Raw genomic sequence first — 11,646 nt, forward strand, 5'->3', positions numbered from 1 at the left:
CCTCCAGAACATCCCTGTGCTTTTCTGAGTTGTAGCACTTAAAAGAAACAGGAACTAAGTTTCAATAACAACATAAATCATTGAAAACATCTTCAGTCATCAGAGATTTGTTTCCCTTTTTTAACTTCAATGAATGTTATCTTTAGTCTGGAAATTCTGGAATGTAGGAAAAGAATTAAGCTGTTTCCTTAGAGCTCACATACACAGCAGCTGGCCACACAGCTGGTATTTTAAAGCTTTGAATAAATAGCCATCACATAGGCATGAGTGGACTGCACAGTTAATTTTGCATTATTTGGAATCATTCAAGCCTGCAAATAACATCCTGGTGTCAACCTATGGGATACTGGTCATAGATACACTTAGGGTAATAAAAAACAAGTGCTTTGAGTTACCTCATATTTCATTTATTTAAAAAGGAGTGTGAGGGCTAGTGGAACTGGCCGGTCTGTWAGGTTCCTTCCAACCCAAAGCASYCTGTGATTTTATGMGTCTGTGATATACTTCTTGTATCCTATTTCCTGCCTACATTGTGCTGTTGATTAAAGGTACTGAGTCATATATTGCTTATGAACAGTCCTGCTCCAGGAACCACTTGAGGGGCAGTAGATCCAAGTGCTTGCTAAGGCAAATATAGCTCAAGCTGTAATTTGGCATTTCTAATGAAGACTTGCTCTCTGTTACAAACTGTGCACTCCCAAGCAGGCAACAGATGGGGAAAGGGAATGCTCCTGCAGAATTACTCCTKAGCAGAACAGAGAAGAGACATGCAACAGAAATACCCTAGACCAGTTTACTCCAAGCCCCATCCAAGCTGGACTTGAACACTTCCAGGGATGGGGCAGCTACAGCTCCTCTGRGCAGCTTCTCTCCTTCCTCACAGAGAATAAGTTAAGCAGTTCTTCCCAATATCCCATCTATCCCTGCCTTCTAGCAGTGGGAAGCCATTCCAGCTTGTCCTGTCACTCCAGGCCCTTTGTCCAAAGAAACTCTCCAGGTCTCCTGGAGCCCCTTTAGGCACTGGAAGTGGCTCTAGGGTCTTGCCAGAGCCTTCTCTTCTCTGAGATGAACAACCCCACTGTGTCAGCCTGTCTCCATAGCAGAGCCCTCTGGTCATCATTGTGATCCTCTCTGGACTATAAATGCTAAGTGGCTGGCCACCCAGGCAATAAGCTATTTAGACAGATAAATTATTGCATCCCCTGTCTTTGTCCTCTGAAGTCACCACTGMACATAACTAGGCAGCCCAGATGGAAGTACTGGAGAATGTCAGGGGTAGAGGAATAATACAGTCAATAGAGGGGAAAGGGATACAAATAGAGACAGAGAAGTGAGCATTGCTGTTTACAAGAAGCAGGAACTGTTGAAGTCTCTAAGGACTGGAAAGGAATGCATAAAGAATAAGATGACACCTGTTTATAAGCTGCCACCCTGCACTGACAGCCTTATTACACTGTAATAAGATCTTACAGTAGCAACATGATCAAAATAGCACCCAATGTTCTTAGAAAATCTCTCATTCTATTGAACTAAATAAATACAAAGCTCTGCAGTTCCTGCAAGTTTACCAACAGTTCCTGTGGCTGAGCCTAAACATATACATTTTAAAATCATAGGATTTGTTTATAAATRTGTTTATTAACTTCTGCTTCATCCAGCCAGTTATGAATACATACAAGGCATTGTGTGCTCTCTGGCTGCTTCTGTTCTCTGATATTGTGAAGAAATGAGACAACTCACCCTTGCCTAGTCCAGAGATGGCATCCGTGATCACCACTACCTTGTTCTGCACYGCTGACTTGGACAACAGCCATCTGACTGACTGGTAAATGTAAATAATYCCACTGATCCCTAAGAGAAACAATGGTAGAGCAAGTACAGCAAGAATACCCATGTCTGTGGGAAACAAAAGACCATATGAGAATACAGTAATGACAATATACACTAGTTATTTTTCCATTATTCTTATCTAAAAACCCCATGTTTTCATATACCGAAAACAGCAGCAAATCAAAGTATTAGGAAGGTTGTTTTCCAATCAATTGTGTGCTATTGTTTTTTCATAAACAGGGTAATATTGTTCCTGTGTCTGTTTTCCTCACCTTTGTACAGTTTAGGCAAATATGGATTACTTTTATACAAAATTAATGTTGGCAAGACCATAATAGAACATACATMCATATATAAATATATATACATATATATGKATGTATATTCTATTATGCCATGAGGCAAAACAAAAACATAGGCTAAAATAAACACTGAACTTTTAATTACATTGCTATTATTTGAAAACAGAGAAAAAGCTTTTAATCCAAATTTCAGACAAACTGCACAATAGAAGTCTTTTCTGTTCTAAAAGATAGAGAAAATACAATCACTTACTATGGCTATGAAGACTCCAGATACAGMTAGAGCATTCTATTGTATTTTTGTAAACCTTTGGATTAGAGGTTTAATTAAGATCCTTTAGCAATTTCATAGCACACTGATTTGTTGAAGCTGCTTGTCCTGAATGAGAAGGGCTATGTATGGCCTTGTGACAGAGAGTAAATATAGCATGCACAGTGTGATCTGCATGCCTGACCTATCTAGCCAACAGCCTGGGCACTCATATAAAAGCTCTYAGTACAGTATCAATTCAACTGTACAAGAAATGCCACTCCTTCTGCCTTGCATTCAGTTGAATTTGCTCATAATATCTCAATTTTTTGTGACTTGTCTTCAAGTAACTTTGTACATCAAAACATTTGTGTTAAGTCCATAACAATAGGTCTTCAAAACCAAGCAAAAGGTACCATAAGAAGTTGCCACTTGAAATTATCACAGTTCAGCAATATGAATGATGTAYGAATGTGTCAGGAAAAGGTCTCTGAGCAAACTGGCTGGGCAGTCAATGCATCACACAGAGCTGCTGCAGGCAGCTGAGTGCTGGAAAACAGACCAGGTTGGCATCCTGCGCTCCCATGGGCTGCTGGCTGCTTTCCACTCCTGGTGTCTGCAAGACAGATTTGTCTCTTTTCCCAATTTCAATTTCAGGACCATACCAACTTAAGATAGGTGATCTACATTTTACATTTTTACATTTAGATCTGGTTTACATTTTCTGCAGAGACATTATCTGTTCATAGAATCACAGAATCATGAGTGGTTTGGGTTGTAGGGAGCCTTAACCCTCATCTTGTTCCACTCCTGTGCCATGGGCAGGGACACCTTCCMCTTGACCAKGTTGGTYCAAGCCCCATTCAATCCCACCCAAGTTTGAGGCTCCAAGCCTTGARYRCTTTGAGGGATGGAGCAGCCACARCCTCTCTGGGCAACYTGTGACAGTGCCTCACAAACYCATGTCCCTAACATCTAACTTAAATCTATCCTCTCTTGGTTTAATCCTATACCTCTTTGTCCTGTCACTATTAACCCATATAAAAATCTTCTCTTCCTGTTTTTTAATAAACCCCCCCTTCAAGTACTGGAAGGCCACAATGAGGTCTCTCCAGAGCCTTCTCTTCTCCAGACTGAACACCCCCATCTGTCRCAGCCTTTCTTCAGAGCAGAGGGGCTYCAGCCCTCRGAACATCTGCATGGCCTCCTCTGGGGACTCACTCCTCACACCTGGATGCAGTATTTTAGGTGTGGTCTCACAAGGGCAGAGATGCTGTGATTGTTAACCTGAAAATCACACTTAYTGGTTGACCTTGGAGTTCCAGGAAGAAGAATGGTTTACCAAAAACCTTGTTTTGCTTTTAAAAAGAAATGCTTAGTAAGTTCTGACAAGCAGACTGATACTTCTGTTTATGCTGTGTAACTGGTCATCTAAATTCTAATTTTTATCTTCAATGTGAGAATCCAATTGTACAAATGATAGAGTCACTGATGTTGGAAATTTCTAACAAAGAACAAGGACTTCATGGTTAGTTCTGCAGGTACCTGGACAGTGGTCACTTTCCATGGGTGGGAATGGATAGATTATTTAAGTGTGTGTAAGAAGGGACTTTCAGACACAGTTTGAAAACCTAACTTGCTCTAGAAGCTAATGACTTCAAGAATCTAGATGTATACTCTTGCCTCTGAAAGTTGCAGTTGCCCACCAAAGAACCCATGGCTTATGATTTCCAAACCACAGAATTCTATAWTGTGTCAACATTTGAAACTCTGCATGCATTTTTAGCTAAAAGAAAGACATTAATAACAGATACTAGTAAATACCTGCTTTTCAATGAAAAATGGTTATAGTGTCCTGTAATGTACATCAGTTTCTGCAAGTGAATGTAAAAACATTGTCATGCCAAGCTATCTGCAACAACAGAGAGGAAATTCAATTCTCCATCATTCCTACAGCCCCAGCTATCTTTTCTTACTTTTAAAGCATCAGTTTTTAATAAACAAATGTGCAGCTCCCTATCAGCAACTGACTCAGTTTGTTCTTTTTATGGAACACGATGTGTTGTTTGTTTAATTCATTCAGGATTCTGGAAACATTTTTCTTGGAAGGCTGAAACATAAAAGAAAGCACACACTAGAGATACAGTACTTATATGATATGAATTCTAAGTTATTTGTTTCCAAATCAATTAGAATAAAGGTAGAAGTAATGTAAAATAGCAAGACAAGAAAACAGTAAATTGAAAGAACTAGATAGCCCACAGTGTGTAAGACTATGAGGATAAAATGCTACCATGTCTATTAATATAATGAAAAATTGTAAAGGAAAACTGCCAGAGTRATTTGGGAAAATGTCAGGTAAAGGGACAATACAGATATACAGTGACTGCAMTAACCAAAACACCCAAATCTTCTGAAGAACAGAAATCTCAGTCTGGTGAAGTACCAGAGAAGTGTATTATGCACTGCCACCTTCACAGCATCAGYGGAAACAGCAGTGGAACAGGGATATTTAAAAATTGTTTGGGGGGCAGTTCCTATAAAAAGGGTGAACTACCTACAGAGAAACTTGAACAAGAGTAACACTTTCTCTCTCCCTCACCTGGCTCTGAAAGTCTCTATATCCTGAGCTCCAGGAAGCATCCCAGATGATGCCAGAGCTGAACAGTGTTGTATGTCCAAATCTCAAACATGCTGGGGATCTAGGGCTTACTTCCTTGTAGTACTCAACTCAGGTGGCTGTTTGAGAGCATCAGCATGCACTTGTAAAAATCTACATCACTGATATTTCACATTGTTCAAAAGAGCTGTACAAAGCATGAGATGGATGTTCTTTGATTTTTTTTTGCGATTTTGTTGTTTCTTGGGGGAATAAAGTTTTTAACTCACTAAAGAGAAAGCAATAATTAGGGGCATTGGTGGTCAAAGCATTCATCCAGGAACAAGAATCCATGATTTCAAATCTGTGTCTGTCCAAAAAAGGCGATCCCATCTTTACAGTTATAATTTTTGGGGTTTGTGAACTCACTAAACATGGACGTATCTCTCATCCACAGCATGCACACCTATTTGTTTTAACCAGGACATGGCATTATGTTCACTGTCCTCAGTGCGGCTGTCACCAGCAATGGCACCAACAGCTGCCAACAGCACTGCTGTCCTCATGGCAATGAGCAGGGACCTCATGGTGTCACTGCTGTCACATGCACCATGGCAGGGTGTCACCATCAGCACCATCATTGCAGTGTCCTGATGAGTGTGTGCTTGTGGTGACACTCCTGGTTCTGGTCCCASTCCCRGTCACCACCTTGGTGCTGATCATGGTCCAATTCTGACACAGGCACTGGSCCCCACCTCACTCTGGAGCCCTGACAGTCACTGCTTCCCGTGAAAGTGGAGCTGAGCCTGAAAGCATGAGAGGCAGGGTAGCAGTCTGGCACCACAGCAGCTGCCAGGGGCAGCCCCAGGCACCCAAATTGGCCATTCAGAGTCCCACCCTTTGTGTSCCCCTGGTGCCACCAAAGTGCACCCAGCCTCACCTTTCCCATCAGCAGTAACTCTGCTTGGGAATGGCCACACCCAGTGTGCCTTATAGATATGAGGGGCCTCTACACCTTCCCCCAAAAGTCCCAAAGCCCTATAGATCACTGCAGTCTCAGTGCCCTATAGATATCAGGGGCCTCTACACCTTCCCCAAAGCCCCAAATCCCCAAAGATCACTGCAGCCTCAGTGCCCTATAGATATGAGGGGCCTCTACATCTTCCCCCAAAAGCCCCAAAGCCCTATAGATCACTGCAGCCTCAGTGCCTTATCAATATGAGGGGCTCTACACCTTCCCCAAAAGCCCCAAATCCCCAAAGATCACTGCAGCCTCAGTGCCCTATAGTTATCACAGCTCCCTCCCCAGCCCCTGTGGGTTCCTATATGCCTCCCCTAGCTCCCCCATTTGGAGATGAGGGTGCCATGTGGGACCATGCCAAAGSATTTACAGTAGTCCAGGCAGGTGAGTCCTCCCTGTCACAGAARGCCACCAGATTGGTGACACAGCACCTGCCCTCAGTGAAGCTGTGCTGACTGGCTTGGGTCACCTCCTCACTGCCATGAGATCCATTCCATCTGCATCTTGGTTCTCCTGATCCCACCCCTGCTGCCCTGCTTGCTTCTTCTAGGAAAATTAATAAACAAACACCAGAGGTTTATGTCCAAAAAGGAGAGAGAGGAGTCCTGTGACTTTATTTGAATAAAGGGAGAGGCCATGGAGCATTTCCATGGGGTCTCTCCAATTGTTAGAGGATGCAGCCTTCTTTTTATCCTAACTTCCCGCCACATTTCCCTCTCTCTTTCCCCATTGCTGAGGTACTTGAGAGGTACAGACTTACCGAATCGCCTTATACAGAACCCCATCTAACGTGCACCTCCCCCTCTGTTTTATTCTTTGTGTCTCTGTTCTTTTTATCGCAGTCCAAGGATTTAGCACTGTCTTGGGTGAGTAACAGTCTGTGTCAATTGATGGAAATCATCTGGAATTTACAGTTCCTCCCACTGCTCCTTTCACCTGTCAGTACCTGGCCTTATCTACCAGCAGACCCCGTAATTTGTTCGCAAAGACATTGATCATTCCTTTCACAGGGAAACTGAGAGGTTTTGCTCTGAAGCAGCCTCAGCCAGCTGTCCGCTCCGGCCAGCTCCCGGATCTCTGAGGGCAGTTTCCCGGAGGATCTCACCCATTCGTTCTTTAACCAGCTCCACACCCTCAGCAATCCCCGCTCCGCCATGCTGAGGAACAGCAGCACTTCCGGTTCCGGTCACGTGCACGGCCCGCCATGTGACCGCGGCGCTGGCCGGAGGTGGGAGCGCTGATGTGAGATCGGGCATCACCGAGGGGCCGCGGGGCTGGGGGAGTCCCGGGGGGAACGGGGCGAGAGTCTGAGCACAGTGCGGGCAGCGGGGGAGGCAATTCCGAAGGTATAAGCCCGGAGCGCCCCGCTCGTGGTCCTGCCTTCCTGACCCCACCCGTGTCCCCCTCCAGGCCATGGCCGCCCCCCGCCCCCCGCGGGTGGTGCCGGGCGAAGCCTCCGAGAGCGACTCGGAGCCGGAGCTGCTCGTGAGGGCCGCAGGGGAGACCCCCGGCGCCGGGCTAAAGGTGCCGGGCGAAGCCTCCGAGACCGAAGAGGAGGAGGAGGACGAGCAGACGCCGAAGTCGCCCCCGGTACTGGCGGAGGAGCCGGCGGCGGTTTGGGGGAGCGGCCCCTCGCTGCTGCAGCARAGGCTGCGGGAGGGGACGGGGCGGCTGCGGGGGGCGGTGGGCAGCGCCCTTCGGCAGAGCTATGGCAGTGCCGCCCGGAGCCTGGGGGGTTTGGGGGGCGCCCTGGGCCGGGCACAGGTGACCGCTGCCGCAGCCGCACACTGCCTGCGTGTGGCCCGCCGTGATCTGCACGCCGTGGCCGACACCATCGACATCGTCACRGCGTGTCACCTCCTGCCCGACATCCGCGGGCAGCTCTGACTGGCACCAGGATGTGGCACCGTGTTCACCATCCCACTGTGGCTGTCACCAGTGGCGGCACCAACACTTGCCAGACATTTGTGGGCAGCTGACAGCATCGCTACTGCCCTCTCAGCATCACCAGTACCGCCTCTGCCATGGCAGGGTCATCACCATCAGGATCATCACCACAGCATCCTGACAAGGGTGAAGTTGTGGTGGCATTGGGTCATGTTTGCAGCACCCCACAATCACCCTGAAGACCTCCTCACCACAATGGCATCATCACCAGTGTGGCCAGAATGACACCAAGCAGTGGCTTGAAACTGCCAGCCTGGCACCCCAGGACCTCCATGCTCTGGTGACATCATTGCTGCTGGTCCCCTGGCCAGCTGCCACCATCCCTGAACTGCAGCCTGGCACTGGCTCGAGTCACCATTGTCCCCAAATGCCGCTGTTTTATGTGACATGAAGCTAAATAAAACCCTGGTGGTGTCAGAGCCATAGTGGGGAGCTTGGCCAGTGCCATGATGACAGTAGTGTCGCAGGARTGGGGACAGGGACACCCTAGGATGCAGGAACAGGGTAGGGTGACATGGGTGTTGGTGTTACATTTGCAGTGGCCTCTGATGGCTATGTCTGACATGTTCCCAAGCACTGGTACTGTCACCCTCTTGTGATGTCCCTGGTGCCCCAGCACTGTCCCTCCTGGGGGACACACCCCTCCCACCTCCATCCCAAGAAGGAGACACACTGGGGCCATACAAAGGTTTATTTGGGGGGGGGGTGTCACTTGCCCGTCACCACCACTGTCACCCTGAGGACACAGGGAGGGTGTGTGACCCTGGAGGGGGTCACATGCAGGTGTCCAGGCTGTCCATGTACTCCTGCAGAGCCTGCAGCCGGGCATCGATCTCAGCAAGTTCAGCCGAGGGCTCCTTAGAGTGGTTCTCTGGGGATGCCAGTGCAGGAAAAAAGCATTAAAAGCCTGAACTGGGTATCCCTCAAATATCTAGGGGCTCAGATGGGGCCTCACCTTTACCAGGGCGCTTGCCAGTCCTGCATACAGGCAGCTTGTGGCTGGCAGCTGGTTGAGGAAGCTGGGGGGGGAAGGTTGGGATCACCAGTGACCTCCTGGTCACCCTGCTCTGGGATGCAGGGGGAGACCCCAAAGTGGTGGGGGAACCCCAAAGGAGCAGSCACTCACCATACAGGGGCCATTGCAGGATGAGGTGCTCAAGGGTCTCCGTGTACGGGTCACTTTCCTGTCCCTGCCCAAAGTGGAGGGGTTAAAGGGTGCTAGAAGGGATGCCCAAGCATCCTGTCCCACCCCAGCATTACCTGCAGGCCATGGGCTTGGAGCCCTCACTGGCTTTGCTGCCAGAGCTCCCTGCCAAGCGCCAGCTCCGGAAGCTTTCAGCTGCAGGGASAAAGGGAGATGGGAAGTTAAGGAAGGAATTCCAGCGCCCAGTGGATGTGCCCCCAGCCCTCTCCAGGCTCCCCACTCACCCGATGAGCTGCGCCTGTGGCTTCTTGCTGGGCTGGTGCTGTCAGAAGCCACTCCACGYCGCTGCCTGCACCACAGGGAGATGGTGGTAAAGGGGAACAAGGGCATGAGGGGGGAGGAAGAGACCCCCATGAGTCCCAGGGAGGGATGGTGACAAGCTCAGTCACCACCGCTTACTTTCTGAGCTCAGCTTCCTTCTGCCGTTGCTGCCGGGCCCTGACAAAGGCAGTGGGGTCAAAGCGTGGTGGGCGGGAGCCTGGTGGGGGGGTAAAGGAGACGGTCAGGGGGAGGAGAGGGTAAGCCATGTCCTGTCCCTACTCCTGGGCATGTGCCCCCAAGGATCCACACCTGCAGGTGACAGKGACCGTGGCGACGGGCGGCCACGGCTGCTCCTGTGGCTCTCCAGKGATGCTGAGCGTTGCTCTTGGGGGYGGGGGRCCATGCTGGCAGATTTCTGACGGCTGCCAWGAGTAAAAGTGCCATAAGGGGAGGAACAGGGGGACACCCCATGGTCATGAGGGTCCTCCTGTGGAGTTCAGCCCAGCCTTACCCCCTCCTGCAGGAGGCCAGTTCAGCTGTCAGGTTCTTCACCCGCAGCTGCAGCCTCTGCTCTGATGCCTTTGCCTGAGCCAGCTGCAACGGCGGAAAAAAGGTTCATTGTGCATCCAGCAGCCCCTGTCCCTACCCACAACAGCTCCCACCCCTCCTGATCACCCACCAGCCCACCTCTGCAGCCAGCTGCTGGTGCTCACGCTGATGCCGGGCCTCTGCCACCCGCTTCTCCTCCAGTGCCTGCCACAGCCTGGGGGGGATGGCAGSAGGTGGTCGGAGGGTTTCTTCCTCACCCAGTGAGACAGGAACCCCCAACCCTTCTGGGTGTCACCGGCCCCACTCACGCATCCTTCAAGTGCTGGGTCTTCTCCAGGTGSCGGGCCCGGAGCCGCGCCAGCTGCTCCTGCAGATCCCGCACTAGTGCCACAAGGTCTGGCCGCCCCACGAAGAGCAGTGGCAGTGGGTAATGRATCCTGGAGGAGAGCACATGGAGGGGGTGAGGCTGGAGTCACTCCCCTGTGACCCCTGCCTGGTGTCCCCTGTCACCTATCAAACTCCACAGAGTAGACGAGGATGAGGTAGCGCTTTGTGTTGAGGACRGAAGAGGTGGAAGGGGGTGGCCGGATGACTGTCCCCACTTTCCAGCTATGCAGGGTCTCCAGGTCGGTGTAGGTAAGGAGTTCCAGGCTGACAGACTCACTACTCTGCAGAAAGTTTGAAAAGTGGTGGGGGTCAGTAGGACACACACCCCACTCCATGCTCCCCCAAAACACTGTGAGGAGAAGCAGCACAACCACACCTGTGTCAGTGCCGACTCCAGCATGCTGCAGAAAATRCCAAACTGCTTGAAATTCCCCGTTTTGCGGGTCAGATCCTCGATGACTGTGAGAAGGGGGAGTATTTCGGTCAGTGGCAGTCATGGTAGATCCCCTTAGCACCCCTGAGCTTCCACCAAYACTCACAGGTGGCATCGAACTCGCCCCTCCACAGGTCGGAGGTGCCGTGAGCCTCCACTTCCACCCGCAACGTAGAGCGAGCCAGGGTCACCCGCACCGTGTGCGGCCCGGGCCGGAACACACAGTCCGTCTGCAGGTACCGCGGCTCCCCCATGGCCAACAGGGGCTGTGGAGAGACGGCACCCTTGGGAGACAGCGGCACCCCAGAGAATAGAGAGCACCCCGGAAAATGGAGAGAGCACCCTCGGGAAAGGGGATCCCGGCTGGAGGGCTCAGGACAGGTGAGCTGGGCTGGATTGTGGGGTGATGAGTGCAGAGCGGGTGCAGAACTGAAAGTTTAAGAAGGGGAGCCCACAACACCACGAGAAGTGACCAGAGAGGACCTTAGAGCGTTTGGTGAATTGGGCTCTGCTGGAAAGGGACGCAGTTTGAAGGGGTGGAGAGAATACAACAGAGGGAGAGCCATGGCCTTGGGCCTGCWGCCTGGGGAACAACGGAGAGCCCAGGGCCTCGGGGCCCTGTTCTGGGGGCACCGAGGGAAGGGAACTGGGGGGTCTGTTGTAGGAGCAGCGAGACGGGAGGTGGCCCGACCCCGCGGTTATGCTCAGGCAACAGATACCGGCAGCAGCCCTGCCACAGTCGAAGAGCCTCACCGCCCGCCGCGATCCTGCTCCCCTCAGCCTCAGCCGCAGCCTCAGCCTCGCCCCGCCTCGCCCGTTCGGCCGCAGCGCGTTCCGCCGCTCATTGGCTGCGGGCGCCGCCC

The 11,646-nt window shown here is 50.6% G+C and overlaps 3 protein-coding genes across 5 annotated transcripts in view; 1 reads left to right on the top strand and 2 right to left on the bottom strand.

Moving 5' to 3' along the window:
* The window catches only part of DHRS7C (dehydrogenase/reductase 7C), an 8,373-nt gene extending 6,479 nt beyond the window's left edge, over positions 1 to 1,894 (bottom strand). Inside the window, exon 1 of the mRNA XM_057374066.1 lies at positions 1,741 to 1,894. Within this exon, the coding sequence (XP_057230049.1) occupies positions 1,741 to 1,894 (154 nt within the window). The remainder of the gene's footprint in view (positions 1 to 1,740) is intronic.
* Positions 1,895 to 7,182: 5,288 nt separating this feature from the next.
* Positions 7,183 to 8,379, top strand: BLOC1S3 (biogenesis of lysosomal organelles complex 1 subunit 3). Of its 2 annotated transcripts, none has more exons than XM_057374071.1 (2): positions 7,183 to 7,230; positions 7,413 to 8,379. In XM_057374071.1, the coding sequence occupies exon 2, from the start codon at positions 7,416 to 7,418 to the stop codon at positions 7,887 to 7,889; it is 474 nt and encodes a 157-aa protein (XP_057230054.1). In that variant the 5' UTR covers positions 7,183 to 7,230; positions 7,413 to 7,415; the 3' UTR covers positions 7,890 to 8,379. The 2 variants fall into 2 exon arrangements, with proteins under 2 accessions (XP_057230054.1, XP_057230055.1); XM_057374072.1 differs by having other exon boundaries at positions 7,188 to 7,244.
* Positions 8,380 to 8,650: 271 nt separating this feature from the next.
* CCDC61 (coiled-coil domain containing 61) lies at positions 8,651 to 11,640 on the bottom strand. 2 transcript variants are annotated; one of them, XM_057374068.1, is made up of 14 exons: positions 11,537 to 11,640; positions 10,890 to 11,049; positions 10,727 to 10,809; positions 10,474 to 10,631; positions 10,272 to 10,400; positions 10,102 to 10,177; positions 9,926 to 10,008; positions 9,724 to 9,836; positions 9,553 to 9,631; positions 9,378 to 9,442; positions 9,210 to 9,288; positions 9,076 to 9,139; positions 8,905 to 8,968; positions 8,651 to 8,820 (listed from the first exon to the last, which is right to left on the bottom strand). In XM_057374068.1, the coding sequence occupies exons 2-14, from the start codon at positions 11,035 to 11,037 to the stop codon at positions 8,723 to 8,725; spliced, it is 1,239 nt and encodes a 412-aa protein (XP_057230051.1). In that variant the 5' UTR covers positions 11,038 to 11,049; positions 11,537 to 11,640; the 3' UTR covers positions 8,651 to 8,722. The 2 variants fall into 2 exon arrangements, with proteins under 2 accessions (XP_057230051.1, XP_057230052.1); XM_057374069.1 differs by having other exon boundaries at positions 11,503 to 11,640.
* Between the last annotated feature and the right edge of the window lie 6 nt (positions 11,641 to 11,646).

Source organism: Malurus melanocephalus, unplaced genomic scaffold (genome assembly GCF_030028575.1).
Source record: "Malurus melanocephalus ecotype Western Australia unplaced genomic scaffold, MMel_1.1 scaffold_215, whole genome shotgun sequence".
NCBI classification, from domain to species: domain Eukaryota; kingdom Metazoa; phylum Chordata; class Aves; order Passeriformes; family Maluridae; genus Malurus; species Malurus melanocephalus.